The sequence below is a fragment of the Linepithema humile genome, chromosome 4 (genome assembly GCF_040581485.1).
Source record: "Linepithema humile isolate Giens D197 chromosome 4, Lhum_UNIL_v1.0, whole genome shotgun sequence".
NCBI classification, from domain to species: domain Eukaryota; kingdom Metazoa; phylum Arthropoda; class Insecta; order Hymenoptera; family Formicidae; genus Linepithema; species Linepithema humile.
Genome location: NC_090131.1, coordinates 24089045 through 24116506, shown reverse-complemented (window position 1 = coordinate 24116506; position 27462 = coordinate 24089045). Strand labels below are relative to the sequence as shown.

Here is a 27462-nt window from a genome sequence, read left to right as displayed (position 1 = left end):
TCGGAAGGAGAAAGATAAACTCTGAACTAGTGCAGCCAGTTCAGCTATAAAGAACAAACCTAATATTAGGTAAAATGAAGGGATTTAGGTTAAAAGTTGAGCGTCACTGGTTCGCCGGCGCGTGCGGAATGCTTTGACGACTGCTAAATTTGAATGTCATATTTGAATTGAACTTCCTTTGCGAATGTCGAGTGTGATTGTACTGAGTGATTCGGACGAACCCGCGTCGCCTGTTGAACGCAACGGGATCGAAAATGGATCGGAAGTCAATGGGAAATGTCATTTCGACGATACGAATGAGTTCGACTTTCCGGAAGTACCATTCTGTCGTGAAACCGCGGAAAACTCAGGATCGCAAAGCGACGATCTTCCTGATTTGAATGTCAACAAGCTCACTCATGGATCATCGCATATCACATCGGGTTCTTACGATTCGGAAGATAATCGGGTTAAGAAAATTTCGCGAAAGACGACGGCGCCTAAAAAGGACAAAACAGCGTTGAAGGAGGACCGACGAAAACGTCAACAAACTCTGGCGCAAGAGAAGGCGTTGAAAGCGATCGAGAAGAAGAAATCGAAAGAAATGAAGCCTGGGGAATGTATAAAGTTCATGGAAGTTAATCTTGATCAAGGTATCGATGATCGGAATGGAAATTGTCGAACGGAAATTGAAAGCATGTTGCAAAATGCTGATGTTAAGTTTAATGTAACCACAGAATTAATTCCGAACAGCATTACATGGCGGAGAAACATCGAGGAGAATTATATCGACGAAGATAACGAAGTGTGCGTAAGAAAGGGTACACAGATGGAAGAATTTGCTATAATAATCTGGAGCAGCTACGAAACAGTGACGCATGTAGCGGAGGACACTTTTTGCGCGTCTATCTCAAATATTACGACTCTGTTACCGAATTACAGTATAACTCTGGTTGTCTTCGGCATGGAGGAATATTTTGCATATTTGAAGAAGTCGGGCTCTGGAAGTAACGGTTCCAAAGGTAACACTAAAGGTAAGCGGTTCGAGGCATTTCCAATTATATCAAGACAGCAGCTTGAGATGTGCTTGACTGAAGTTCAGATAGTAGCCAAATGTAGCAGCAGATTAATTGAGAGTGCACAGGACTTGGCTTCAACGGTGTATCAGTATACAAAATCTATTTCGGAGATACCGTATAAGTTGCAGAAGAGAGAAAATCAGGAAAGTAAATTTGTCTGGTATGTTATGGGTGATAATAAGAATACTGTACGCGTGGACAAAGATGGGAATGGACTGAAGAGATTGTGGCAGCAGCAGTTGTGTCAATTTAACTTGAGTAGCTTGGAAACATCAGAGGCAATATGTACCGCTTATCCTAGTCCAGTGCAGCTTATTGAGGTATCGTTATAATTAAACATTGTATTTTATTATCTGATGTTACTAAAACAAAAAAAGAAATTTTATTCTTCACATAATAGAAAATAATCTTATTCTTATCTTTCCAGGCTTACAAAAATTGTACACCTGATGAAGGCATAAATTTATTAAAAGATATACCGGTAAGTTTTAGTTTTATATTTCTTCTTATTAGTAAATTAATATAACAATAAAATTATATTGGATATATTTGAATTGTTTCTGAAAGAAATGTTAATTTTAATTACAAAGATTATATCAATTTAACAGATTAGGAGAGCGGCGGGGCCTCTCACAGCTGTACGCAAAATCGGTCCGGAATTAAGCAAAAAGATATACACGATGTTTACGTCACAAAACGGAAACACTCTGCTAGGTGCTGAAATATAGGTAACCGCGAATTTTTATTCATATATAATTTTATTTGTAAATCTTTACATGTTAAATTTATAATACAAATGCATTATGTAACAGTTGTATAGTACGCAATTTACGAAATAGCAGTATTTTCTGCTATCAGTACTATTTATTTTTCACCTTTCAAATTCTTTGGCCAATTTGGAGTTAATAACGGACGTGCTATATATGGAAGAATATCTATAATTATTAGGCATTTTTCTAAGTTGAATAATAAATATAATTTTTTTTTTATGTGCAGACACATATGTTTTTTCCACTCTCGCGTTTATGCATATGTAACATATAAAGAACAAAGATGAATCACATTTGAATCTCATTATAACAACAAAGTATTAATTATCACTATTAAAGCTTAGAGACCAGTACAGTATGACATATATGATGTATAACATATGCAATAGAAAAAAATTAATCATCGTCATTAATATCATTAATATCGTCATTAATCGTTTATTATAATATTATAAATTAATCTTTAATCTCGAGATTATATAGCTTTCATTAGTCTTGTGATATATCAGTATGTTGTTACACATCTAAATACCGACATTGAAATGATATATTTCACAGGTATCTTCTCGCGTATTGCACAATTAATATATTATCAGCTTTCGTAAAGCGATTGTGTATTCTAGGTTTGCATTTCATTGGCATTATCAAGAGTAGACTGTTCCAGGTCCACCTTCTCGTCCAACTTCGTTTCATTCAAAATATCGCAGTCGTCGTCGTCGAGAGTCGCAAGCGACATCGCGTCAATTGCAGGCGCGGACAGGTACTTGCGTTCAATGATATTCGTCTTAATAGCGTCCTCGATCTCGAGCACGTTATCCGTAAGTGGATTGTTCTCCGTGAGAGGATCGCAAACGCTCGCTGCCTTGGAAGGTTGCGCCTGCACGTATCTGTGCTCGTCCTTCTCGAAGGTCAGGATTTTAGGCGCGCCTATGTCTTCCACAGTCCTCGTCGCGACCAACTGCTCGCTTCTCTCGGTCTGCTGAAGCGACTGCGGGTTTCTCTTCGCCAGGATGATCTTGGTGTACTTCACGGTGGGTTGCACCAGTCGATTTTCCATCGCCATGCCGATTCTGTTCTTCGCCAGGACACCGCTGCTCTGCGCTCGCGTCTGCAATATCAGCTGGTTTAGATTTTGCACGGGCATATTGGGACATATGACGGCTTGCGCGGGAGCTGCTCCGATCTTGTTCGGTGTCTGTTGCAGCTTGTCCTGCTTGTTACTTATCAGAACCACCTTAGTGGTGTTCAACTTCGGCCTCTCCTGAGCCTCCTTGGCCAGCGTCGTCTGCGTCACGACCGGTATCTTGTCGATGTTGCTCAGGTTGTCGTCGTCCTTGGCGAATATTATCGGTATGTCCAATATATTCCCCAAATCGTCATCGATCTCGTTCGCGATACTCTTCTTCTGGACGCCCTGCGGCTTTCCCTTCTGCAGTCTCTGTAAATTGTTGGCGTTGACCGTGATCTTCGGCATGGTCTTTATCGACTTGTGAGAGATCTTTAATTTGTTGGACAAGGGCAAAATGCTGCCGGTGCTTTGGCTGTTAAACGGGACTATCACCGACGAAGGCGCGCTTCTGTTGTGGAGGGAATTCTCGACAATGACTATGTTACCGCATGGCGTACTGTGGGAGTTATCGGTATTGTTGGATGCGGCCGCTTGTCGTGGTAAGTGCGCCAATTTCGATATGTCCAACAAGTGAGAGTCACCGCACATTCCCATCTCCTCCATCGCTACAAAATATATATATGTATATATTTGGCTTTAGATCTAAAAGGAATATATGTATAATATTATCATGTATCATTAACATATATTAATATTTCAGAAATATTTCCAATGTTACACTAGCATTTTAATTTAATATGTTAATACGTTTATGATTACCATAAGTACAGTTTTATTTTTAATGTATTTAATTTTTCAATATTTTAATTACTGTTTTTTTTTTTTTTTTTTTTGACATATTTAATTTTTTTCCGTTAAAATTATTTTTATTTTAGACGCATTTAACGTTTTAGTATTATAAATTAAATAATGTATTGTTTTACTAATATCTAATTATCTCAATATGTTAATTAAAAAGAATAAATAGAAATTTAAACTAAGAGGACTCTTTTATTAACTTTTTATATTAACAAAAAGTGCAAACCTTACTAAGCACGCTAGTGCGAAAGTTTACTGCTATAATAAATACACAAGTGCTTGCCCAATATATTTGATGCAGATAACAATTAAATATCCCAAAAACCAATTGTTTGTGCTCACATTACCTAGACTTGTTAATCGTTTGTTGCTCAATGGACAGGATTATAAGGTCAGGAATTAAACAAATTCGAATTATGTCACAAAAAATATTTATTGAATACAAAATAAAAGTTAATCCGGTGTCATGTTTACAATATTTCTTTTAAATATGCACTTAGAATGATTAACGATGCCTGTTGCTTATCCATGGATGTTAACGTATGTAGAACATAATGTGTGTATATACCTAAATGTAACTTTACTGTGTACATTCACATTATTAATTGAGGAAAAATTTTCTCAAGTTTTTTTTTCACGTACATTTTGGAATGTTTTATCAAAAGAGATTAAATGTCATACATAAATATGAGAGAAGAGATAAATATATATGATATAAATATATATATATTTAAATAATTAAAGGCAACAGAAAGAGAGAAAGAGAGCAGATCTCATTTTGCGGTGCTAACTACTTTGGCTACAAAATTAACAAAAATATATACAACGAGAGAGGAAGAGCTTGCGAAGTAAAATAAATTTAGTATCAAATTAACACTAAACAGCCTTTGGGGAAAGAGGATCTTTTCGCGCAATTGAGGAAAAATTTGGAATAAATATGAATGGAATCGAATAGACACTTATACATTAATATTCCGTTCATAATTTTTGAATTTTTATATACTGTATTTTTTGGAAGCTTTACAGTCAATGTATGAAATCGTAAGTCTTATTTTAGAATGTGTGCTTCGCTTCAATTTTTATTTTTTGTTATTATTATTAGATTATCGTAAATGTGAAATTGTAAGAAATTAAGAGAATTTTTAGTTTGTTTCCCTTGGATGTAATCTATGCATCAAAATCACCCAATTTCGAAAATCATTAGGCAATTTCTAGCGCTATCTTATATACATTTTATTTACAGGTGTAAATGTTTAGTAAAAATTTCCGTTATGTAATATTTCTATTACCCTTTTCTGAAAGACCAAGAAGAAAATTAGAAAAATGTGAGTTTATTGATTGTATACGTTATTTGTCATGTGTGTATATTTATAGGTACATATGTATGTCAGACATTAAATAAGTATTATAAAAATATAAGTCTACTTATCTATAGAGCAGCCAGTTCGATGATTGAAACTAATTTGTAAAATATAAATAAAAATGAATTCCGATTGTCGAAATTAACGTTATGACTATTGGACATGTTAAATACTTTCAATTATTTCGTTAAGTCAAGTGTGTACGTTCAATTCGAACGTACGTCTAATTTGCTAAATATAAAAAAAAAATTCGTTCTAAGTACATTCGTATATAAAACAAATTGTTACATTGGACGTCGCGTATGTAGGCTGAACTACGTTTCGGGCGAACTATTTGATAATTGATTAGATAATGATGATCTACCTTTTGCAACTGTCGATGTGGATGGCGGTATACTATTCGCCGGCGAACTGGTGGTCGTTAGTAGAATACTGGAAGTCGATGACACACGGGCGGAGGATGCGCTCGCGAGCGCAATGGTGCTCTTTCCGTTTTGCAAAAGATTCGATAGCGTGCCACTCGTCGCGGTCGACTTGCCGCTTCCCGCTATTTAATTTCAGAGAAGAAAGAATATGAATATTTCTAGTTATTTTTTTCTTTGAGATTTGTACACTCGTACAGAATGAATCTGCATCTTACCTCCGGAACTTGTATTAACTCTAATTTGATTTCCAGTGGTGAAAATGTTGACCAATTTTGCGTCTCCGTTTTTGTCAGGTATATTGACTTGTCTGTAATTGCTTGATATCATGTTTGAATAAGGTTTGTTAGAAGATACTATCGTCTTCATCTTGGGAATGCCCTGCAGCGCTACGTTTGAAATGATTTTCGGTACTTTGCTGGGCGTCGTCGAAGATTTGGACGCTTTGGGAGGCGATTGGCTGACAGTGGTGGGCGCCAGACGTATCGGCCCTATCGGCGCCAGACTTGCCAGTGTACCAATATTGAGCGTTATGCCATTTTCCGCATTAATGTTTGTCTGCAATAAATGTAAATAATCACATATTTTATTTAAATTGCAGTTATATATACAATGTATGTGTGAGAATTACCTGTCCAGGAAGCTTAGAAGTCTTCATATGTTCCGCGAATTGATTTTTCTGATTGCTCGTGGGTCGTTTTCGTCTGATAGTGGAAGAATGGTTTGTCTGCTGTCCGCTCACTTGCACCAGATTAGATTGGGTGTTGAGTGAACTGATTTTGGAAGTCGAGCTCGACGCCGTGTTCGTCCCAGCCGATAGCGCGGAAGATACCGGCGAGTTCGGTCGGGACTTCTTCGTGACCGGCGAATTAGGCTCGCTTTCCACGGAACTGCTAGTGGAGTTTCTCCGTTTGTGAGACTCCTTCTTGGTCTTGTTATCGCCGTTGGTTGTGATCGTAGGTCGCAGCGGCAATGGATGCGGTTGCAGTAGAATGCTACCGATAAAATCGCCGATCTCATCCAGTATACATTTGTCCACCATACTCTGAGTGATGCCCTCGAGTACTTTCTTGGTCGTGGATATCCTGAGATGATCGTCAGCCGTGCCTACGACCACCAGACTCGTCTGGACCTGTATCCTCTGTCGGAGATCCTCCAAATCGTCCGCTCTAACGAGTGTGGCATTTTGCCCGATGATGAACATAATGGGACAGCGAATATCCATTAACGTGTCGTCGGGCGCGCCACGTTGCCCCTCAGCCGTCGCAAAAGGAAATCCAATGCAAGTAACAGCGGTTACATGTTCCATCTGTGCGACCTATAATAAAAAAAAATGAGATAACGATAGAAAGTGAAATAAATGCAAGATGCAAAAAACATTATGTTGTAAAATTACCTGACAAGCAAGCGCCGAGCCAGTGTTGAAACCCACGAGTATAATCGGCCTGCCTGGACAGTCGCTTCTGACATCTTGTATCTTGGCTCTCGTAGCTTGAACTAATTGATCCATGCACACCAGCATGGTCATTCTGTTGCCCGCCAATCCCATGTGTGTATGAACGGTAACGACCGTACCTAACGTACCTAATTGCGTGATCCACTTGTGCTGACGAGAAGAAACGGTCGGGGAAATGCCGGACGGTACTATTATTAAGATTGGATTTCCGGGCAATTTCTTCTGTAATCGATTATGTTAATTTTCACATACTAAAGCAATATAATGATGCGTAGTAATGATCAAGTGGTCATATTTACAGGTTTAATTCCGTTCAAGCTCGGCGCGATCGGATCCCAGGAACGCTTCAAGAGCGATCCGAGCGTTTCCCACGTTATGGAACCTGTCTTGGAGTTAATATTCGGTTGTACGGCGATCATCTTATCGATTAGTTGAGGAATTTTCAGTCTTAGAACTTGCAAGATATCGAGATAGATGGCCAGATATTCGTGGGACAGATGCTCGAATAATAAATTGTGCAGCCATTGCGCCAGTCTCCAGTCCCATCCTGTAGATGCTAACGTTTCCCGAAATCGCCTCGCCGCGATATCAACCGACGTTCTTCGAAAAATCGATTCCGCCGCATTATCAGTCTTAGCTAATCTGCTGAGCCTTTCCGAGCTCAGTACTCGAGTCACTTTGGAAAATATCCGATTCTGCACTGGAGACCAAAAAGTTTTGTCTATCTTATCCTCCCAGTCTTCGTCTTCCTCAGGCCGCGCAAAGATCGCTAACCGTTCAAATTCGTCCATCATGTGTTGAACTCTGGTGAAGTCAATAGGCGGTATCATTTCGCTATCAACATCTTCCACATTGATTTCTTCATCCTTTCTGTATGTAGCACTAAGATGTAAAGAATAATAACTTTAAACATTTGTTACATTTCGGCAAAGATTAAATATTATGAGTAATCTTACCTTGCTGAAGTGTTTTTTGAGAAAAATAATTTTTTTACAGGTTTCACATAGACATTCTCTGGCTTCCAGTTCCAGGCTCGAGCATAACAATGATCCTTGACTATGACATCAACATCCATCTCATAATTACCAGCGAGATTATTCAGATATGTGATGAAACTATTTAAATTTTCATCGGATATTTCAGTGGTTGGACTCGGTAGCTCAGTGCTACCTACAGAAGTTGATGGTGTCACAGCCATGGCTGCTAGCATTATCTTTTATTCAAAGCTAAATCCACTCAATATAAATGCTTATGCAGTCGATATTTCTGAGTTTTTTCCACGTATCGCGTGTTGTGCAATATTATGAAACTCTTTAATTGGCAAAATTTTTCCTGAAAAAAAAAAATATTGCATCATTACATATCGTACATTAAAAATTGAATAGTATAAGCTCATTGTTCTCACGCAATGCAAACGACTATACTGATTCTATTGTTACGACTTACAGAAATTAGATAATTAAATCACGTTTCTTATATAAGGAATCCGAAAACTAACCCTATTTCTTATATCTGGCATCGCACAATGAACGTTTCTTTACTCAGCAAACTACAACCATGTGATATCACTTATTGCAATTTCGCGATGATACTGCGACTATTCATTTCGCTTCCACGTGTCGCAGGACAAATTAATGTACAAAAGTACAGTTGCAAACGTAATTTTTTAGCACCACTCAACTATGTACAATATGGCAAACGCAAATAATCATAACGATGTCCATTTTGTACAGGCACATTGCACGAGCAGCACGAGAAAATGCAACGGATCCATTTTCGTTTAATCGAATCGACTACTATTTTACTTATTTTATACGAGTATGTTACAAATTTAACCTTAAAACTAGATCGCTTGTTCCAGTTGCACTTTTTTCGTTTAAAATAAGACAGACGTATGTTCAAACTGCGCAAGAGAAAGTGAAGGAGACACGAAGTGCAAAAGTACAGTTAAAACAAACGATTCCACTTCTTGGTCCACGATTATAATGCATAAAATGGGAAAGGAAAGAGAAATTAAAAATACTTTTAAACTTTCTTCTAAAGTAAAATATATATTCGGATAAATATATATTTATCCGAATATATATTTCAGTTCGGTTCCCGTGATCGAGATTCGAGAATCGATAATCGTTCGACTTATTTTAATATCGACGTTTCATCTACCGGGTGTGCTATATAGAGTTGATTGCACTTACGTGTCGTATACAGTTGTGTCGTTATTACACGATGAATTGTTTAAGTTTGACGTTAAGATTTTTATATTTTCTTTACATGAACAAGGAGCATCGGCACGATCTGTTCTTGATTTAAATGCGTAACGTACGGAGATGTCTAAAGTACGTGGACTTCAGCTTTCGATGGGGCTCTGGTTTGACTTTCTGCTACGTATCTTTCTGGCAGTGTTATTCGTGTAAGTTAACATTCAATGGATGTGCAGTTAAACAATCAATATTTCAGAATTAGCGCTGCAATGTGTTATTGAACTTAGTTTAAACAAGATATCCATTACTATTAATTAATAATAATTTTATTCGTATTATATTTTACTTCAAAAGTACATGTTTTGAATTTGTTAATAATTATATTAATATATGATATAATTATTAAAAAATAATAGAGAATTTCTTTGAAAGATACATCTATGCTATACATTAGATATTCATTCCTTTATATCTTTTTTTGAAAAACAGTTGCTTAGTTTTTCTTGTCACAGAATTGTTATCAGTTAAGTAAAATACTTTACATTTGATGGTTTTCAGAGAGCTGGAAAAAGCAGAACCATTTACTAGGAAAATTCATCAAGATGAGCTTTGGCTGTACAAAAATCCAAGAACAGAATCTTTTGTTCCAACTACGATATTATGGGTACGTGTGCATATTAGAAATAAAAAAAAAGACGTAGTATACATCAGATAACGCATTTTAAATGAAATATTCTCTTTCCAGCCCCTTGTATTTATAATGCCAGTTGCTGTAATTTGTTTTTTTTTTATAATACATAGAAATAAAGTTGATCTTCAACAATCAACATTATCTGTAACATTAGCCCTAGGGTTTAATGGTCTTATTACAGATATCTTAAAACTTGTAGTAGGTATGTTATTAATCAAAATATTTAAATGAATTTAAATTGATAAATTTGTATTTTTCTTAATGTCATCCATTGACTTTTTCAGGACGTCCAAGACCAGATTTCTTCTGGCGGTGTTTTCCAGATGGACAAGTGAATCCAACATTCAAATGTACTGGAGATCCGGTTGTTATTAGGGATGGAAAGAAGTCATTCCCAAGCGGACATTCCTCGTGTATGTTAATGTATTGGCAATAATATCTACAAATATGTCTTGCGAATAAGTATATTTCTCTGTGACTGAGATGTTTATAATTTTTCTTTTAGTTGCGTTCGCAAGTTTTGGTTTCATCGCCTTATATCTAGCCGGAAAACTTCATGCATTTAGTTTAGCGGGAAAAGGACAATCGTGGAGATTGTGTATGTTTCTTCTGCCACTTTGCGTCGCTCTTGTTATCGCGTTAAGCAGGACATGTGATTATCACCATCATTGGCAAGGTAAATACATTCTTGTTAAAATAATCAATTTTGTCACAATTTTATTAATACATTACTTGTTTTAGACGTGATGGTAGGGTCAGTAATAGGCTATTGCTTGACCTACATCTGCTACAGACATTATTACCCTTCGTTAGATTCGCCATATTGCGACAAACCGTATGCTGCGCTTACGTTGCAAACTCAATCAGACATTAAATCTAACAAGAATGAACAAATCAAGTGGATATAAAGGTGAAGACTAATACTATAATTGCGCTACATATAACATTTTAAACAGTATTTAACATTTTTGTTAAAAAAACATTTTAGATATGTATTTTGTGTACTTATACCTACGAATAAATCTATGATTAAGGGACGAGCACAAATATAAAAATTATAATAAATTATATAATTAAAAATTAATATATTAAAGATTTGTTTGTCGTTTAATACGTTGCGCGCACCAAGCATTATTTTGAAAATGGCGCGTGTAACTCTATGACAACTCTGATAGGAGATTTGTATTTTAGTGACAAATGTAGCGGTTGATAAAATCCCTAAAAAAATAACCTTTTCTATTGGATATGGAATAATTTGACTTGTTATGTGGACCAATCGTGCACTCTCATTTTTGACATATCGATAGGCTGCAACTCTGAAACGGAGCAGCTTGTGCCGCGTTTCACGCGGCGTTCGTGGCCGCCGTTCGCTTCGAGTCGCTTGCATCGCTTGTCCATTCGTACGCTCGCTCGTCCCAGTTCGGCACAGTCTGCGCTACGAGTGAGTTCGGGAGGTTGCGGATATCGAAAGGAAACTACGTGCTGTCGCGGCGATATCGATATCAATATCCGTCGCGCCGTGAGAAAGAGAATCGAAGCACCTGACGCATCCAGCTCCATTCGTCGCTGAGTGACATAGTTATTTGCGAGCTGTTGTGTTGGTGAAATGTTGTCGCGCCGACTTCCTGTGGTGCATGGCGAGGGCTCGTAGCGAGCGTCGTCGTCGCCGTCGTTTCTGCTGAACGATCCCGAAACGCGGAGCCGCGTTTTCACGCCGAGAGCGGTTACTTCGACGCGGAAACTTATCAGCCATTTTCCAAGAACTTCTGTGCGACCTCGTCGCTCTTATACACTCACCAGTCGCGCGAGAAGCGTGATCGGAGAGCAACGCAAGCTCGAAGTCGCGTGTTAGCGCGGACGTTGCACGCATTCACGATACGAGCGGATAAAAGGATGATCAACATGGAAACGGACAAGATTATCGACGATACGAACGCCAGTCTGCAGGTGAGTGAGAAAGCAGCGGTAGTGTCCCGAGACTATTCGCGCGGCCGAGTAGTCTTCCCTGTCGCGAAAAAAAAACTTACCGCCATCTTGTGCCTTCGCGCGGCTGACCGTCGTCGTCGCTGTCGACGATCGCACGTGTTTCACTCCTGAAGACGCTCCAGGTGTTCGAGGCCGAATCCGAGTCACACGAGTGTCACGAATGTCTCTTCTTAGCGGAAGGAAGACGGGAAATTGTTAGGGACGATGACTCAAACGGGTTCAAATACATACATCGAGTGTTTACGCTCGTCAACATGTGACAGTTATCGCTCTAACGGAGCGGAGATTCGTTTTGCGTCACGATCGATTTTCATCGTGAAATTACTCCTTCAGGATTTGCAAATACGTACTCGTCAGATCTGTCTCAGTTGCGCCTTCCGCATCTTGTTTTCTATTTTTCCCCCCTTTAACTTTTTTTTATTCGAAAATCGGAACGCGCTTCGTATTTCCCTTTAAATACAGAAAATGTTAAGAATGCAGGGACAATGGAATTCATGGTTGCTTGTTTACACAGTCGGACGATGCGAGGAGCTACAGTTTAATTGTCGTCTAACGGGTGTTTGCGGATGCAGATGTTGTCCCTCTCTTTACGGAGAAAGAGAGAGAGAGAGAGATAGCGAACCGCTTCTTTTTCGAGTTTTCGTTTAAATCATTCGATCCTTGGCGCGGCGCCTTTTATAGGTCGTCACGATCGTACGACGTTCTACGCGGATGACGTGTAGCCATTAGGTGTTATAAATGCCTTGACATTCATTACACGCCTGTTATTCGCATCATCGCGTCACGTCCGGATACTGACACATATCGTGATCGGTCGCAGCGAGGTAAACAGTCAATCGTATTCCGTAATTAACCGCTAACTGACTTCACTTGCATCGTGTCACGTTAAGAATACTCAATCAATCGTATATTCTTAGAAAAGATCGATAGAAAGATGGCGGGTTTTAATCGCTTATTTTACATTTTATTTTTCATATTCTTCCTTTTTCCAGGATCGATTTTCAAACGCGCAACACGCAGGAAGGCGCAACTAGAACGCACACGAATCTAACAGTATCTCGCGAGTGACACACATAGGATTCGCTGGAATACGATTGTTTCGCAAATGAGCGCACTACATAATGCATCGATGTTTTAGTTGCTTGCCTTTTCTCGCCCGCAACACGCTCTGCTTTCCTCGATTCGTCACGCGACTTTAGACTCCGCAATTCTTATCTGCATTCTTTTTTTCTTCCCGGAGAAAAGCGCCAATGACAAGTGCAAAAGCATTGACGCAAATTCAGAACTGTAATTGACGTAATAATAATAATTGCAACAATAGTCCATTATTATCATCATTATGCCATTTACTGTTCCGCGCACAATTATTTGTTAGTAGCACGCTCTGATTTAATCTAAATTACTTTTATTCAAAGTCTTGTTTCTCTCCAGTTACGCAATTTCACATAACTTGGAAACGCTGGTTTTGTTTGCCTCCGAAGAATGCATTTTAATTGTACGTCTCTCGCAGTTCCAGTATTTGTTTGACAAGTGTTACGACAGATTGATTAGCGACTCCCAGCCAGGCACAATTAATCCACAGCGCACAATGCATATACGTGTTGTTGTTACGTCGCATGCGATAGTTTTGCGGTCGCGTTATGGACCGTGCGCGATAACAGTCGGTATTCCCTCGTAATTACCGCCGTTACAGTCGGTGCGCCGGAAGTGCACCTACGACTTCTTATCCCTGCGCTCGCGCGCGGACGACGGTCCCTCCTACACTCATTGCGCTCATAAATCATGCATCGCTTTAAACAAGCCGCCGCGTACGTTTTCCTGCGCCGGGAAATAAGACTTTTATTTCGCGGCACACAGAGAAGCGGAACGAACAACGGTTTGGAATTAATTTTAACGTTTCGATAATCTATTTTGTGACGATGAAGTCGCAATTATTCACATTTCCGATCGTGAATTCACAATTATTATATCAGAATATAATTGCGATTATTCTCATAATTGTAAAATCGTTCTGTATCGCGCGCATTTCGTTCTTGACACAGTTGGATATGTGCGTTAAACAGAAATGTTCTCTAATGAGCTAACACGAGATGCTTGTTCGCAAAATGCCTGCACCGTAATTAATCATCGCGCCATTAACTCGATTTCTCCATATTTGTGATTTAGGCCGTCTTCGCTATTGCTCGATAAATAACGATGCTATTTGTAGAAGCGGACGCTCTCAAGCGTCTGTCGATGAAGAGAAAGAGGACGAGGGAGAGGGAGAAAGAGGGAGAAAGAGGGAGTGAGGAACAGATTGCGATCCTTGAACGAGAAGGTCGCGCGAATTTACCTACGTCAATATTCGCAGGCCCATTATTGCTCTCGAGTACTAATGTACGATGTAACAAGCTGATATTTCAAGCCACTTCCGTGATCCTTTATCCGTCGAGGATACGCTTTTGCCATTTTCTGCCAAATTAAAGGTCCGATCAATAAAAGCGGAAAATAAAAATAGAATAACAGTGAGCATGTTTTTCTAATTATCGATAAAAATAGTCATTGTTTATCGCAGTTCACGAAACAATTCTCTTCATCGAATTTTTCTAAAACGTTTCTCGCGATAATTATAATAGACAAAATGACACTACGATAATTATAATTGCACATAATTACGCGACGCGGCGTTCCGCAAACTAATTTTTTATAACGATTCCATGTACAAAGAAACTTTCAAAAAAATATCGTGAGTAGAATTATATATATATATATATAATTTTTTTTTCACTATTCATTACATTAATTATATACAAATTAATTTTATCGGAGTATACATTTTCGAGCATGGAAACTCTAAGAGTCGCAGTTGTTTTTCAGTATTCGGTCTCTTAATTTTACTTCGTTGCAGATTCTAATCACGCACTTCGCTATTATCATTGTGTAATGTGAACTCGTGTACCCGGCGATGCTAACGAACTTTGTATCGCGCGATGAGGAGGACGCGAATTGTCGAAAAAAGCGCGTTCACGATAACGGTAGCAAATTACCGTTTTGCCGTCTGTGAAGTCGAGTCTGCGAATTTTTCTTTTTTTTTTTTGTCTAGATCCTCGCCGCGTCGCGAAGGAGAGAGATTTATCGTATCGAGCGAAAGGCAGTAAATAACGAGGGGAGACACGTGTACGGCGCGGATATATAAATTCGCGGCCGTGGCTTTTGCGTAATGACGCGTGCATGTAAATTCCCGCGTGCGCGTACGGCCGCGGGCCAATGTCACGCGGGAGGAGTGTTCCTTTTTAGGCGTCGCGTTTCGGTGGAGATACACAAGCCGCTGCGAAACGTTGTATTCGATCCGAAGGTAATAAAGCAATCGATTTTTTTTATCACGTTCGAATAATTTTTCCTTAAAGTTTATTCAGTTTTACTGATTAGAGAAATTGACGAAATTTTGACAGCAAGCAGGTTTGCGATCTCTCTTGCTCTTAAATTATATTCGACTTACGCATGATTTTCTGTCATATGTATTGCAGGAATTTTATTTTTAATAATCCGAAGTTAAAACGGCGGCAAATTGCCGATTCGCCGTCTGTGAAAGTTGAGTCTTTTTATTTATATCCGCGCTTTTTGTGCCTCTATCGTGAGAGATTCATCAGATCGGAACGAGACGCGATAAAGAATGACGTAATAAGATCCTACGATTGCCCAGAATAGAAGGAAAATGCTCTTTACGTGTCTTCTGAAGTATTTCTCTTGGCTCTTTTGAAAGAGAAGTCGATAAGAGGAGTTTCCGGGATATTTAGAGATATCTGGCGTTGCCGTGGCTCGAATATTTGCGCGGTGTGTCAGACCATTGTTCATCTTAATATGTTCGCTTTACGCTTTCTAGCGTCGTGATTCCTTGGCGGGCGCTTCTTAGACCTTCAGAAGTTGTCGACCTCTTTGTGCCGGAATAGACGAGCGAATTTGCGGGGCGCGAAAACCTGTTTCGCGTACCATTCCACGAAATCCGAACATTTCGGTCTTGCGACACTACTTCCCTTGTGCGAGCACACTCCGCAGCATTAAAAGACACCGGTTGAGTTTCGTCGAAACACGTTCCTGCAAAATCTGAACAGTCTATTAAAAATACATGAATCACTGCGACTGCAAACAGTTACAACGCGTCATTTGAATTCAGCACGCGAGATCTGAGCTTCGAAAAATTATAAAAAATCAAGCAGTCGTTTATGTATCGAATATTTAAAAAAAAAATTGCATGCAACGCAATTTGTGGACAATCGCAGTTTTAATTTCAATATTGTATGAATGGAATGCTCAATAAATGGAAATATTGATATACCTGGCGACACTTTTTATCGGAAATTAAAATATATTTCTTTCAAAAGATACCTGAACATAAATAATCTTTGTATAAGCGTTTATTCATTGAAAAAAAAATGGCACGCGAATAATTATCCAAATTTAGCCGCATTTCACGTCGAGAGGAATTCGTTGGCGCACATTTGTCACGCTTTAAATCTTCAAAAGCCGCAAATGAATGCCGTCGATTGAGTCGTCGTAAAAAAAAAAAAAGAAAATCGTTTCCGCTTTTGGCAAGGAAAAGGTTCGTTCATCACGCCTGTTGGCCGGACACTCTGCACACTCGCACTTTGACCATGGCAACAGGCGGTGCGGGCACGACAAACCCGGGGAAGACAAAAGAATCAGGAGAGCGTAGATTCGACACGAGTTCGCGATACCGTTACGCCGGGAGCACTCGAAGCGTTTTCAGGTGATCGCGCCGCGCACATCGACGGCCGCTAGACTCGTTCTTCTGTATTCTGTTACATTGACAGAAGGGGTCAACTGCCGCAGGGGGGGAGCTGTCTTTCGAGGGGATGTACAATAGGACCGGCTGCGTAAAGCGCTTTTTTTTGTTTTCAACGTGAACTTTCAGACGTGAACGAGAAATATCGCCATCCCGAAGACGTGGTAAATTTTCCTCCCTTTTCAGGAGAAAATATCCTAAAAATTGTAGGATAATTATCGTAAGACTCGTTTTTTTTTCGGATTTCTCTCGGCAGCTTCGAGTTTCTTGTTAGAAACGCGACGCGTACAGAAAAAAAAATCGCTACACTTGATCGCGCGTTCTCCAGCTGCTTCCACTGCAGTTTAGCTTTCATTAATAAATATTTAACGCAATACGGATCTTTTATGAAGTTTTCACTTCCCGAGGTAGACGCGGCAAGTAGGTCAGCCGCGAAATATGCGATTAGCGATTATTCCAGCTACAAATCGCTGTTAGCTTTAGAGCATAAATGGATTTTCGTATTGTGGCACACTTAGAAAAACGTATGTGTGTGTGTGTGTGTACGACATGTGTTATATTGTAGCAAAGCAGTTCTCCGTAAAATCGGCGGAAAGGGAACACGTTACTTTCTGCGAAATTGATATTAGCGAAAATGCCGGTGACGCGATTTTTCGCAATTTTCAGAATTTTTTAAAAGCGCAGTGATTAAATCTCCAATTAAAATTCTCTTCAAAGCCCGCAAATAGAATGAAGAACAATGCGTTTCATTATTTAACTTTGTCTTTGATGCTTAATTCGCAAAAGCTTTTTCCCTCCCCTCAAGCTTTGCGTGGCTCGAAAAATAACATGTAATCATTTTCCTTCTGTAAAAATGCGTTCGCGCTGACAAAGAGCGACCAGAAATTTCACGACGAATGAACGTGTGCGCTTTCCGCCGTGTGTAGAACGCTGCGTCAGAGTTGAGAAACAACGTGAAAACGGAACGGCATGTGAAAACAGTGACTCGGCACTCGCATAATAGTCTTTTTTTTTTCCTTCTTTCTTTTTTGACAATATCTCCGGCGCGCTCAACAATCGCACGCGTTGAGAATCCTCTTGCGCCGGCGTGTGTTGCGGCATTTATTCTTCCCATTGCACTCGTGGATGCACTTTCTCCGCGCGCGCAAACGTAACCCTTCGATTACAAAAATAACGCCGGCTCGCCGTTCGTACATCTACGTATATGTGCCTTTCAATTCCGTGATAAATTCACCGCCGCACGGTTACTAAGGTTCGTTGCACGAGGAAGCGTACAAACGCACACGTGGGATGATAAGCGACCGATAACGCCCGCGCTTTGTCGGAAGAGGCCCTCCGATTGCTGGAAGCGAGAAGTTAGAGTTGGAAGTAAAGTCAATTCAAAGAGTAATGTCGTACGCCAGTAAAGAAAAGGATAGTTGCGCAAATCGAAGACGAACGATCCGTAATGCATTATCGGTGCGCGCGAGAATAGCGCATTTATTTTGTCGTAGGCGTTTATTATGAGTTTCTCGGAAGAAGTTGATTTTTCAACGATAAAGCTCTGCGCCGATCGCTAGATTATCGGTATCGTTAAATCAAATTAACGCGATAATGTGTGAGTTACATTTATCCAGATTTTATCTGATCTAATCGAATTGAAGTTAGATAACGATAGGCAATTTCCGATGTGATGTGAAATTTTTCTGCGAAGTTGCAAATAATAAGCTTTTCTATCGTGCCTTCGTACGTGATCATTTTCTATTAATATTTGTAATATATATTATGAATATGACCTATTTCGCAATACAATCGATATATAGCTTTTGATGTGTGATTTGCTCTACAGAAAGTCACTATTAAACGTTATCAGATATGGTAGAAAAGATTTCCATGAAGGATACGCGAGGATCACGTCTGATCAATACGTTGCTGCGTTCTATTCTTAGCCGTATCAAAGGATATTTCTTTGATAGTCTCCACAGCTGCATTGTAGCTAACAGTTTATCGGACTATCGGACATCAATGACAAATACCGACGATAAGGACGGCGTAAACAGTGAAAGTGCAAACGTGTGCGACTACTTTCCTCCGTGAGAAGCGCACTTTATGCGCATTTATGCCGCACGTCTGAATTTCTGCTCGAAAGTTGATTAGTCACACACTCGAACTGCTACGTCAACAATCTTAACGATGACACTCATGTAAATTTGCCCCGCGTTCGGCCGGCATCATTATTTGTTCGTGTAATCGTATTTACATTTGCAGAATCAACAGCGCGCTGCGCGCCGGTCTTCTCGATTTTGATGAACGTTCACGTCGAAATTTTGGAACATCGTTATCTCCCGTTCGTAATTATTTGCTAAAAATGAAAATGATTCGTTTACGTGTCACTTAAAATGTGATTAACGGCGATTGCGATATTAACGAGGAAAACGAGATGCCGGCGCAAATCGGGACGCACGTAAACGAATTAATTTGTAAGAGCCCTCGTACGATACGAGCGAGAGAGAATGGAGCAAGAGAGGTCAAGAACCCGGTACTTCGCTCTACAGCTCAAGATGTATCCGCGATTTTAGCTTTGCAAATGTGCGAAATGCACGCTTATTTATCAAGTCAATCTACAAATCAGGAATTTTAGATTTGTTTTTTTTTCGATGAGAACGTACATATATTTTTTATAATATAAATATCCTCATTCACGCGTTATTCTCTGAATTTAGATGGCGCTGTTAAAAAAGTTATTTTTATATTATGCAATATTTATTATTACGTCTTTATGTTAAAAACATTACATTTAAATTTTGTAAGAAATGAATAATCATAGAGGATTGAATTTTATTTAATAAATCTATCAAATATAACATTTATCATATATGATATGCAGAGTTTAAAAGGTTAAATATTGTTGCTTTTCAACAACATTTTTCCCCTTCAGAAATTGATTTGGAGTAATCTGATACTTGAGAAAGTTTTGCACAAGCAGTCGGGTGATCTTTACAAAATGTGATTGGCGCTTTCTGTCTTTTATGGCTTATCTGCATCGTGACTTCGGGAGATAAGCGAGATTAGCAAAAAACAGAATACACATTTTATGTGACATCGATTACATTCGTACTTGCACTTAAGGGAGATAATCTATGAGCATAATTAAACATTTTTTTTCCTTCTATTTGCACCATCATCGATAATAATTATGTCGATACGTAAGAGTTTGTGAGCGTTATTTGCAACTCGAATGCCAATACGGTAGAATTTCAAAACTATCTGTTTTACATTTTGTTTCTCGATATTTTTTGAAGTCTCTGTTAAAAAGAGCGGCAACAATAAAATTAGCTCTCTTGGATCTAGTTTTAAGTTTTGACGAAAAATTGCGCAATAGCAGAACATTATATAAAGAAATCTAGAACTTTCTAAATTTTATTATGTTTATTTATTAATTTCTATCTATTAGTGTATATTTATAATATATTATAATATTTATAATATAATATACATTTATTGATAGTGAAATAATGTAATATTTTTAAAAAATATACATTTAAAAATAATACATTTTGTTATAAATTACGTATTTAAATTTTAATTGCTTTACTTATTAAATTTACACTACTTGATTAACAGTGACGGGAATAATTAAATTAATCGAGTTACGTGTGTGTGAGTGAGTGTACCGATAATGCATACTTTATTTGTAAATTTTGAAGTATAATTATCCATCTTTCATTTCCTCGACATTTCCTCGAAGCCGCGTTTTGCGAAACGCTGCACGTTTCGCACAACTTGTCGATTCTAATCCATTGTACGATGTCTCAACCGCAGTGACTAATCGAAAGACAGTGTTGTATGCATCAACATGCACATTGTGCAGTGATATTCTTAGCTGCATTTATTTTCGCTCCGATTACTTAGAACGCTACTGATCTAGTAAGAGTAAACATCACACACATCGCACGCGTATCTGGAAAAATACATAGAAATACAAAGTGGAAAAAAATATAAATAAAAAAAATGAAAGAATCTAAGCATATTATATTTTTATGATGGCACTTATAAATATAGCAATCCAGTGTCGATAATAAATTAAGACTTTTATCTGCAATCTTTAATGTGCATAGCATCCGGCAGATTTACGATATATTTTTCGCACATTTTAACGTATGGTTATTAATAATCTGTTGCAGTATCCGATGACAATACTGTACGATCCTAGTTGCAAGAAAGAACCGTCTACGGGGGTGTCCACGCAGTATGGACAGGAAAGAGAAATCTGTATGAAGTTCTTCGAAAGATGGACCGAGCCGGAGCAAGTGCACTTTGTCGAACAGCTGTTAGCGCGAATGTGTCATTATCAGCATGGGCATATCAATGCGTATCTCAAGCCGATGTTGCAGAGAGACTTTATCTCACTTTTGCCAAGTTAGTAACAAAATACTGTTTTTATATCGCTTAGATATTGCTATACACTCGATATGTTATCGCCCGCTCTTCCCACGTATTTCTAACTATACCGGATGCGTGTCTTTTTTGCAGAAAAAGGACTGGATCACGTGGCAGAAAGTATTCTCTCGTACTTGGACGCCAAGTCGCTAGTTTCCGCCGAGTTAGTATGCAAGGAATGGCACAGAGTGATCAGCGAAGGGATGCTCTGGAAGAAGTTGATCGAGCGCAAGGTTCGGACGGATTCGGTTTGGAGAGGGTTGGCTGAAAGAAGAGGATGGTAAGTGGATTTACGAAACAAACTTTCAATAGTCTAATATGCATATGCAAAGCGTTTCGCGAAAGTCATGACATACGTACGGAATATGCAAATGATTCTTCACATTTCTTTTATTCATCTTTTATCATAATTTGCTTTCAGGATACAATACCTCTTCAAACCGAGACCGGGCGAGAGTCATCCCAATCACAATTTCTACAGGTCTCTCTATCCGAAAATCGTCAAAGACATCGAAAGTATAGAGAACAACTGGAGAATGGGCCGGTTCAATCTCCAGCGAATCAATTGCCGTAGCGAGAACTCGAAGGGCGTCTACTGCCTGCAATACGACGATCAAAAGATTGTTTCCGGGTTGAGAGACAACACGATTAAGATCTGGGATAGAAATACTTTGCAGTGCATCAAGGTGTTAACGGGACACACGGGTTCCGTACTGTGTTTGCAATATGACGACAAAGCTATAATATCTGGTTCATCGGACAGCACCGTAAGAGTTTGGGATGCTAACACGGGCGAGATGGTCAACACGCTCATTCACCATTGCGAGGCGGTGCTGCATCTTAGATTCAACAACGGCATGATGGTTACTTGTTCAAAGGTCAGCTGATAGAGCGGTGAATTTTTTACACATCTCTCGTCTCAATCCTCCTTATTCAGTCGGATCGTTATTAACGGTTGATCTCTTTCGCAGGATCGTTCAATAGCAGTTTGGGATATGACGTCGCAGACGGAGATTGCGTTGAGAAGAGTGTTAGTGGGACACAGAGCAGCAGTAAACGTGGTCGATTTCGACGAGAAATATATAGTTTCTGCCAGTGGTGATAGGACTATCAAAGTATGGAACACGTCTAACTGCGAGTTCGTGCGAACGTTGAATGGACATAAACGCGGTATAGCGTGTTTGCAATATAGGGATCGCTTAGTAGTTAGTGGTAGTAGTGACAATACTATACGACTGTGGGACATCGAGTGCGGCGCATGCCTACGTGTTCTAGAAGGCCACGAAGAACTAGTGAGATGTATTCGGTTTGATAGCAAGCACATCGTCAGCGGCGCTTACGATGGGTATGTTCAGGAAACCTGAACTTATTAATCCTGACTGTAACTTTGCATTCGCAATATGAGATCAACAATATCTTCAGTGTATAGAAAACTTATATTTCTGAAAATTTTTTGTTCAACTTTTTTCATATTTAAGAAATTAAAATCAATTTTTATTTAAAATTATATCTTTAATATATAAAAAAGCAATTTTCTACATGATTTTTCATACTAAAATATTTTAAAAATTTATTATTGGTATAATATTTGCTGCTATTGTAAGATTGCCTAGAAGTTTTACTCAAAATTCCATTTAATTCAGAGTTAAATTAAAAGACACAATTTTTGCTTTAAGAATACATTAATTTTGTAAACATTATGAAAAAAGGTATTGTATCATTTAACTCATATTTGTTATTACATGTTACAGCAAAATTAAAGTTTGGGATTTGGTAGCAGCTCTAGATCCTCGTGCCGTTGCCAGTACACTTTGCTTGCGCACCTTAGTGGTAAGATTTTTATATTTTTTTGTACATGTTTTTAATCAACAATATTGTTTTATATTAAGTACTGTACGAGTGGCAATCTTTACTCATTACTAATCTTATACTTTTCATTTTAGGAACACACAGGACGTGTATTTCGTCTTCAATTTGACGAGTTCCAGATTGTCTCATCCTCCCACGATGATACGATACTCATTTGGGATTTCCTTAATTACAATCCCTCAAGTGGCAGTGTATGCAGTGGACGTTTACCAATGGATGGAGCGCCAATTCAATCTGACACTAGATCTCCCTCCCGTATGTATCATTTTATATTTACAAATATTTAATAATTGCAGATTTTATGTTGATTATCAAATATATATATTGGAAATAAAAATATCATTTTCATTTGCAGCATTTGAGTGACGCATCAATACGGAGATTCCTTTATTGTGATATAATTGTAAGTATATTTTATGAGGTTATTTGATTATTTTATTTGCAGGTAAGCTTTAGAAACAATCTATTCGATAAAAATATTAACGTAAATATTGAAAGAGAAAATAAATGGTCAGAATTTAATTGCGGGATTTTGAATTTCAGACAAGTGGTTAGTGAGTGAATCCAATGTGTTCACGACTATGTGCGCAAAGAATGAAATGCCGGAATGATGAGGAGTATTCAGTGAGAACGGTAGTTGAATCAGCAGAACAATTAAACGACTACAGAACCGTTTGACGAGAGAGCTTGGTTGGTCAATGACTTTGGTTTATTGTTTGCTGGCAGAAAAAAAAACAGCAAGAAAATTCTCCAAGAAATAGGAAAGTAAAACGAACACTGACCTGCGTGTAACTATAAATTATAATTTATATATGCGCTTGACGCACCCGCGTTTAGGAACGAACAGTATGTTTAAAGCCGCATAAATACATCCTATGGATGTAAACGATTGTCGTCGTTTGCTTTGGCCATATCTGAAATTCTTCTACGCTCTACAACATGATAGAAATCAAGACCATTTTCCTATGATAACAAAAATGAGAGAAAAAAAAGAAAGAAAGACTTACAAATACGTAATGAAACGAAATGTTTTAGGGAGGCTGGATACCATACTTAATAAGATGTTAGATGTATTATAGTAAATTAATAATTTTTTTTATATAATTAATTTATGAGAGATAAGAAAATTGTAAAATGTTTGATTGGAGTACTTATTCTGTGTGAATGTGCAAAAGGAAATTGTTACATGAAAGGATCATCGTGTTGCACCGTCTTTCGAAAATAGCCGATACGACGTGTTATGTATATCCCGTTTAGATTCATAAAAAAAGATCATTAATTGAACGTATAACAATTTTTGTAGACATATTTGAACTTTGTCAGACTTATGTTGTTTAAAAAAGCAATTGAGGAGTCGGCAACCCTCTGCACAGCCGTTTGGCACAATGCCATTTGCATTTAAAATATAAAAATTATTACATCAGGATGTAAATATTATTATTATTATTAATTATTAATTATTATTATTATTATTCATATGGAGAAAGTGTAGTGTGTCATCGTAAAAATGATCTTAGCTATTGTAAAAAAAAGGCAGAAGAAAAGCTACTATTATCATATCTTGACTATTGATCTCGTTTAGATCATTTTATTCGCGTTTTTATACGAGATATAGGTTTCCCATTTTTATATTAGTCTAAATTATCAATTTGTTTGTAATATATATTGATAAATGCTACTTTTTCCTTTAGATTGTTAAATTTTTCAGCGATTTGGTATTTCACTGGAATTTCAAGGAACACTTCAAATTCAACTATTATAAACGCAAATAAACGAAATATATTCCTATTTAGATTTATATTTATGTACATAACTGAGTATATATAAAGACCATACGTAGTCAAGTGTGGCATCACTCTAAAACGCCCGAATGGTTGTGACGTTATGAAATTTCTGCTTCCGCTGTGAGCGCGCCGCTAGTAATAATATATATACATACGACAATCCATATATACAATATTACATTAAAATAATATATGCATTATTAATGTAATATTCTATCATTACTAGCGCGAAGCGTTCGCGAAATAACGGAGCTAAAATTTCGGCGATATCGCACGATATTTTGAGCGTTATCACAGATATCCTCAAATGTTTGATAGTAAACAGTTCTACAGTGTAACTACTGAAAGTGTGATACCGAAAAGCAAAGTGAAATACCGAATTACGTTCTCCAAATATGTAGCGTTTCGTTAATAATGGTCAGTAAAAAAACAGAGCAATCTAATATAACGCTTATAAACATCTATTAATAAATGTAATGGAACACAGAACGATTTTTGTCACGGAAAATAATAATACATATTTCAAGATGTAACATCATAATGATTCGAATGTTTCAGCCCTGCAATAAGACGTTCAATATAAGAAAGAGATTTACATTTTCATTTCAATGTATGTGACATTAATTTCCGAGTTTTATACGAGCTGTGTACACAGAACGCAATTTACATGTTTAATACACGTGGACATAATAAGGCAATATATTGCAGTTCTACATCCAACATTTAGACTATGTGAAATTTGTTTACTCTTATAATATGCAATTTGAAAAAAGAGAAATATAGGTGGATATTTGTATATAATTCGTTTGCGTTGCAAGTGTTTCTACACCGAACAAAAGCGGAAATGAAGATAATAAATTAATCATAATGAGTTTGTGTGCGTGAGCTGGATACAAACATTGTGATTTTGAAAAAAATTAGTCTATTGGGTGGAAATTTTATATAATTTTGAGATATGTACATGTACATATGGAATACAACACGTATGCGAAAAAAAAGGCATACTTCTTTCTTTTGTAGAGTAAGTGGCATACACAGTTCTTGAGTTTGCGACTTATTTTAATAAATAGGGGAGATAAGTGATCATATAGCCAGACATTTAACATAATATCGCATTACGAACATTAACGCGTTCTCTCCATCGTCCCTCTGCTATCCACAGATACGCCTATGTAGGTATTATAAAAGAAGAAAAAAAGAAAAGAAAAAAACACGATTATTTACTCTGTGTCTTCCTGTAATATCGGGATTTCTTTTTCTCTTTCAACTGAAATCTGAAAAATTATTAACTTCTATCGCTTTTGAGAAATGCATTCACACCGAATTGTCTGTTTCGATAACCCAGGAATTCGGAGAATCTAGAAAACGTAAAAAAAAAAAACATACAACATGGAGCCAAATATTTGGAGATACGAGAGATATCGGACATAATAGTTAAGAAAATTATACCATTAAGAGTATCGTACCACACATTGCGATTTGACTGCACGTGGGCGTTTGCAATTGTCGAGAATACCACTGAAATACCCTTAGGAAGATATTGTGATGCTTTATTGTTAATATCGACATGAATCTTCGTGTATGTGAAAATAATTGAATAGAGAGGATACAAAGGCTGTGCAAAAGCTATATTCGAAATATAATACCTACACAAGAATACGGGGAATTTTTTATGGTAAAATCCATTATTGTCATCCTTCTGCATATATGTACATTAGTTATGCCATAAAATTATAATATTGAATAGCCTGAGCGAAAATAAGTATGCCAAACATATCGAAGCATATAAATGATTATCTTGAGTAACGTGAGCTGATAAGAGCGCGATGTTATTATAAAATAATTAGAAAAGCTCCCAGATTTATCATTTTTGTTAAATTTCCGGCTACTTGTTAATGTGTTTCATTTATAATTTTGAAATTGTGGCTATAAACATTCCTCTCTCAAAAAATCTGAATTAAAGCAATAAACATTTTTCATAATTAAAATATATTTAAATATAATTAAAATATATTTAGATATTTAAATATATTTTAATTATATTTAAATATATTTTAATTATATTTAAATATATTTTAATTATGTATATATATATACATTGTGCCGTGTTACATATTTTAATTTATATATACGCACAGTAAAATTTATTATTTGAAAATTCGATGAATTTAGAGTCGAAATCTACACGCCTCGTTTTTGGTATTGTAGTTTATAATTATACGATAATCATAGTGCAGCACACATGGTAACAATATAAACCTATATAAAGTAATGACTAAGCGCAATTATGTGTGCATCCATTATGACTTTTTGTAAATATCAATGACACATCCTTATCACGCTCTTATCAGATAGAAGTGTCTTTGATATAAATAATTTTGTTCAGTAGTTCCTAGATTCAAAAAATATAAGAAATTTAATTGTTTGAACGGTGTTTAATCAATGATGGACGAACGATTGATTTGAAATCAAACAAGCAGAGAATTAGCAATTGCGGGTGTTTTGTCTTTGCATTTCAGTTTGGGACAAATTAAATCTAAAAAGTTGCTTGCATTGTTTCGCTTATCACATGCGACATATATCGGGTCGCATAAAAATAACAACTTTTTGCTAAATATTTATTTTCTCTAAATAAGGATAAGATATTAATATGTAATTATCTTCTTCGGCATCTTTGTGAAGGAGAGACAAATTTTTCCAAATCGCTCAACAAGAAGATTAGGACTGACGAAAAC

General features: G+C 37.4%; 4 protein-coding genes across 9 annotated transcripts; 3 read left to right on the top strand and 1 right to left on the bottom strand.

Moving 5' to 3' along the window:
• Nucleotides 1-33: 33 nt before the first annotated feature.
• mms4 (Methyl methanesulfonate sensitivity 4) lies at nucleotides 34-9403 on the top strand. Of its 4 annotated transcripts, none has more exons than XM_067354297.1 (4): nucleotides 34-632; nucleotides 717-1378; nucleotides 1486-1539; nucleotides 1667-1869. In XM_067354297.1, exons 1-4 carry the CDS (start codon nucleotides 185-187, stop codon nucleotides 1784-1786), a joined length of 1284 nt encoding a protein of 427 aa, XP_067210398.1. In that variant the 5' UTR covers nucleotides 34-184; the 3' UTR covers nucleotides 1787-1869. The 4 variants fall into 4 exon arrangements, with proteins under 4 accessions (XP_067210398.1, XP_012222934.2, XP_012222935.2 ...); XM_012367511.2 differs by adding an exon at nucleotides 7991-9403 and having other exon boundaries at nucleotides 37-1378; nucleotides 1667-1786; XM_012367512.2 differs by adding an exon at nucleotides 1871-2047 and having other exon boundaries at nucleotides 37-1378; nucleotides 1667-1786.
• LOC105672516 (Reduction in Cnn dots 1) lies at nucleotides 1968-8204 on the bottom strand. Of its 2 annotated transcripts, none has more exons than XM_012367501.2 (7): nucleotides 7951-8204; nucleotides 7294-7876; nucleotides 6935-7216; nucleotides 6170-6856; nucleotides 5757-6096; nucleotides 5481-5663; nucleotides 1968-3562 (listed from the first exon to the last, which is right to left on the bottom strand). In XM_012367501.2, the coding sequence occupies exons 1-7, from the start codon at nucleotides 8202-8204 to the stop codon at nucleotides 2448-2450; spliced, it is 3444 nt and encodes a 1147-aa protein (XP_012222924.2). In that variant the 3' UTR covers nucleotides 1968-2447. The 2 variants fall into 2 exon arrangements, with proteins under 2 accessions (XP_012222924.2, XP_012222925.2); XM_012367502.2 differs by having other exon boundaries at nucleotides 6935-7213.
• On the top strand, nucleotides 9263-10921 carry LOC105672521 (phospholipid phosphatase 5). Of its 2 annotated transcripts, XM_067354316.1 has the most exons (7): nucleotides 9263-9404; nucleotides 9754-9859; nucleotides 9941-10088; nucleotides 10171-10299; nucleotides 10392-10562; nucleotides 10628-10796; nucleotides 10875-10921. In XM_067354316.1, exons 1-6 carry the CDS (start codon nucleotides 9322-9324, stop codon nucleotides 10792-10794), a joined length of 804 nt encoding a protein of 267 aa, XP_067210417.1. In that variant the 5' UTR covers nucleotides 9263-9321; the 3' UTR covers nucleotides 10795-10796; nucleotides 10875-10921. The 2 variants fall into 2 exon arrangements, with proteins under 2 accessions (XP_067210417.1, XP_012222937.1); XM_012367514.2 differs by having other exon boundaries at nucleotides 10628-10921.
• A 313-nt stretch (nucleotides 10922-11234) lies between these two features.
• On the top strand, nucleotides 11235-26384 carry slmb (beta-transducin repeat containing E3 ubiquitin protein ligase slmb). Its single transcript, XM_012367510.2, has 9 exons — nucleotides 11235-11833; nucleotides 20819-21053; nucleotides 21168-21354; nucleotides 21496-21952; nucleotides 22046-22419; nucleotides 22826-22904; nucleotides 23018-23198; nucleotides 23299-23346; nucleotides 23487-26384. The coding sequence occupies exons 1-8, from the start codon at nucleotides 11780-11782 to the stop codon at nucleotides 23307-23309; spliced, it is 1578 nt and encodes a 525-aa protein (XP_012222933.1). The 5' UTR covers nucleotides 11235-11779; the 3' UTR covers nucleotides 23310-23346; nucleotides 23487-26384.
• Nucleotides 26385-27462: the final 1078 nt, after the last annotated feature.

What these genes read in the sequence shown, in the direction of transcription:
- mms4 (XM_012367511.2), top strand. Translation starts at nt 185, where the DNA reads ATGTCGAGTGTGATTGTACTGAGTGATTCGGACGAACCCGCGTCGCCT. An exon ending in GTCCAGTGCAGCTTATTGAG is followed by an intron (nt 1,379 to 1,485) that starts GTATCGTTATAA and finishes TTATCTTTCCAG; the next exon opens with GCTTACAAAAATTGTACACC. An exon ending in ATTTATTAAAAGATATACCG is followed by an intron (nt 1,540 to 1,666) that starts GTAAGTTTTAGT and finishes TCAATTTAACAG; the next exon opens with ATTAGGAGAGCGGCGGGGCC.
- LOC105672516 (XM_012367501.2), bottom strand. Translation starts at nt 8,204, where the DNA reads ATGCTAGCAGCCATGGCTGTGACACCATCAACTTCTGTAGGTAGCACT. An exon ending in TCAAAAAACACTTCAGCAAG is followed by an intron (nt 7,877 to 7,950) that starts GTAAGATTACTC and finishes TTTACATCTTAG; the next exon opens with TGCTACATACAGAAAGGATG. An exon ending in GCTTGAACGGAATTAAACCT is followed by an intron (nt 7,217 to 7,293) that starts GTAAATATGACC and finishes AATCGATTACAG; the next exon opens with AAGAAATTGCCCGGAAATCC.
- LOC105672521 (XM_067354316.1), top strand. Translation starts at nt 9,322, where the DNA reads ATGTCTAAAGTACGTGGACTTCAGCTTTCGATGGGGCTCTGGTTTGAC. An exon ending in TTTCTGGCAGTGTTATTCGT is followed by an intron (nt 9,405 to 9,753) that starts GTAAGTTAACAT and finishes GATGGTTTTCAG; the next exon opens with AGAGCTGGAAAAAGCAGAAC. An exon ending in CCCAAGCGGACATTCCTCGT is followed by an intron (nt 10,300 to 10,391) that starts GTATGTTAATGT and finishes TTTTTCTTTTAG; the next exon opens with TTGCGTTCGCAAGTTTTGGT.
- slmb (XM_012367510.2), top strand. Translation starts at nt 11,780, where the DNA reads ATGATCAACATGGAAACGGACAAGATTATCGACGATACGAACGCCAGT. An exon ending in TTGGCTGAAAGAAGAGGATG is followed by an intron (nt 21,355 to 21,495) that starts GTAAGTGGATTT and finishes ATTTGCTTTCAG; the next exon opens with GATACAATACCTCTTCAAAC. An exon ending in TTTGCTTGCGCACCTTAGTG is followed by an intron (nt 22,905 to 23,017) that starts GTAAGATTTTTA and finishes TTTTCATTTTAG; the next exon opens with GAACACACAGGACGTGTATT.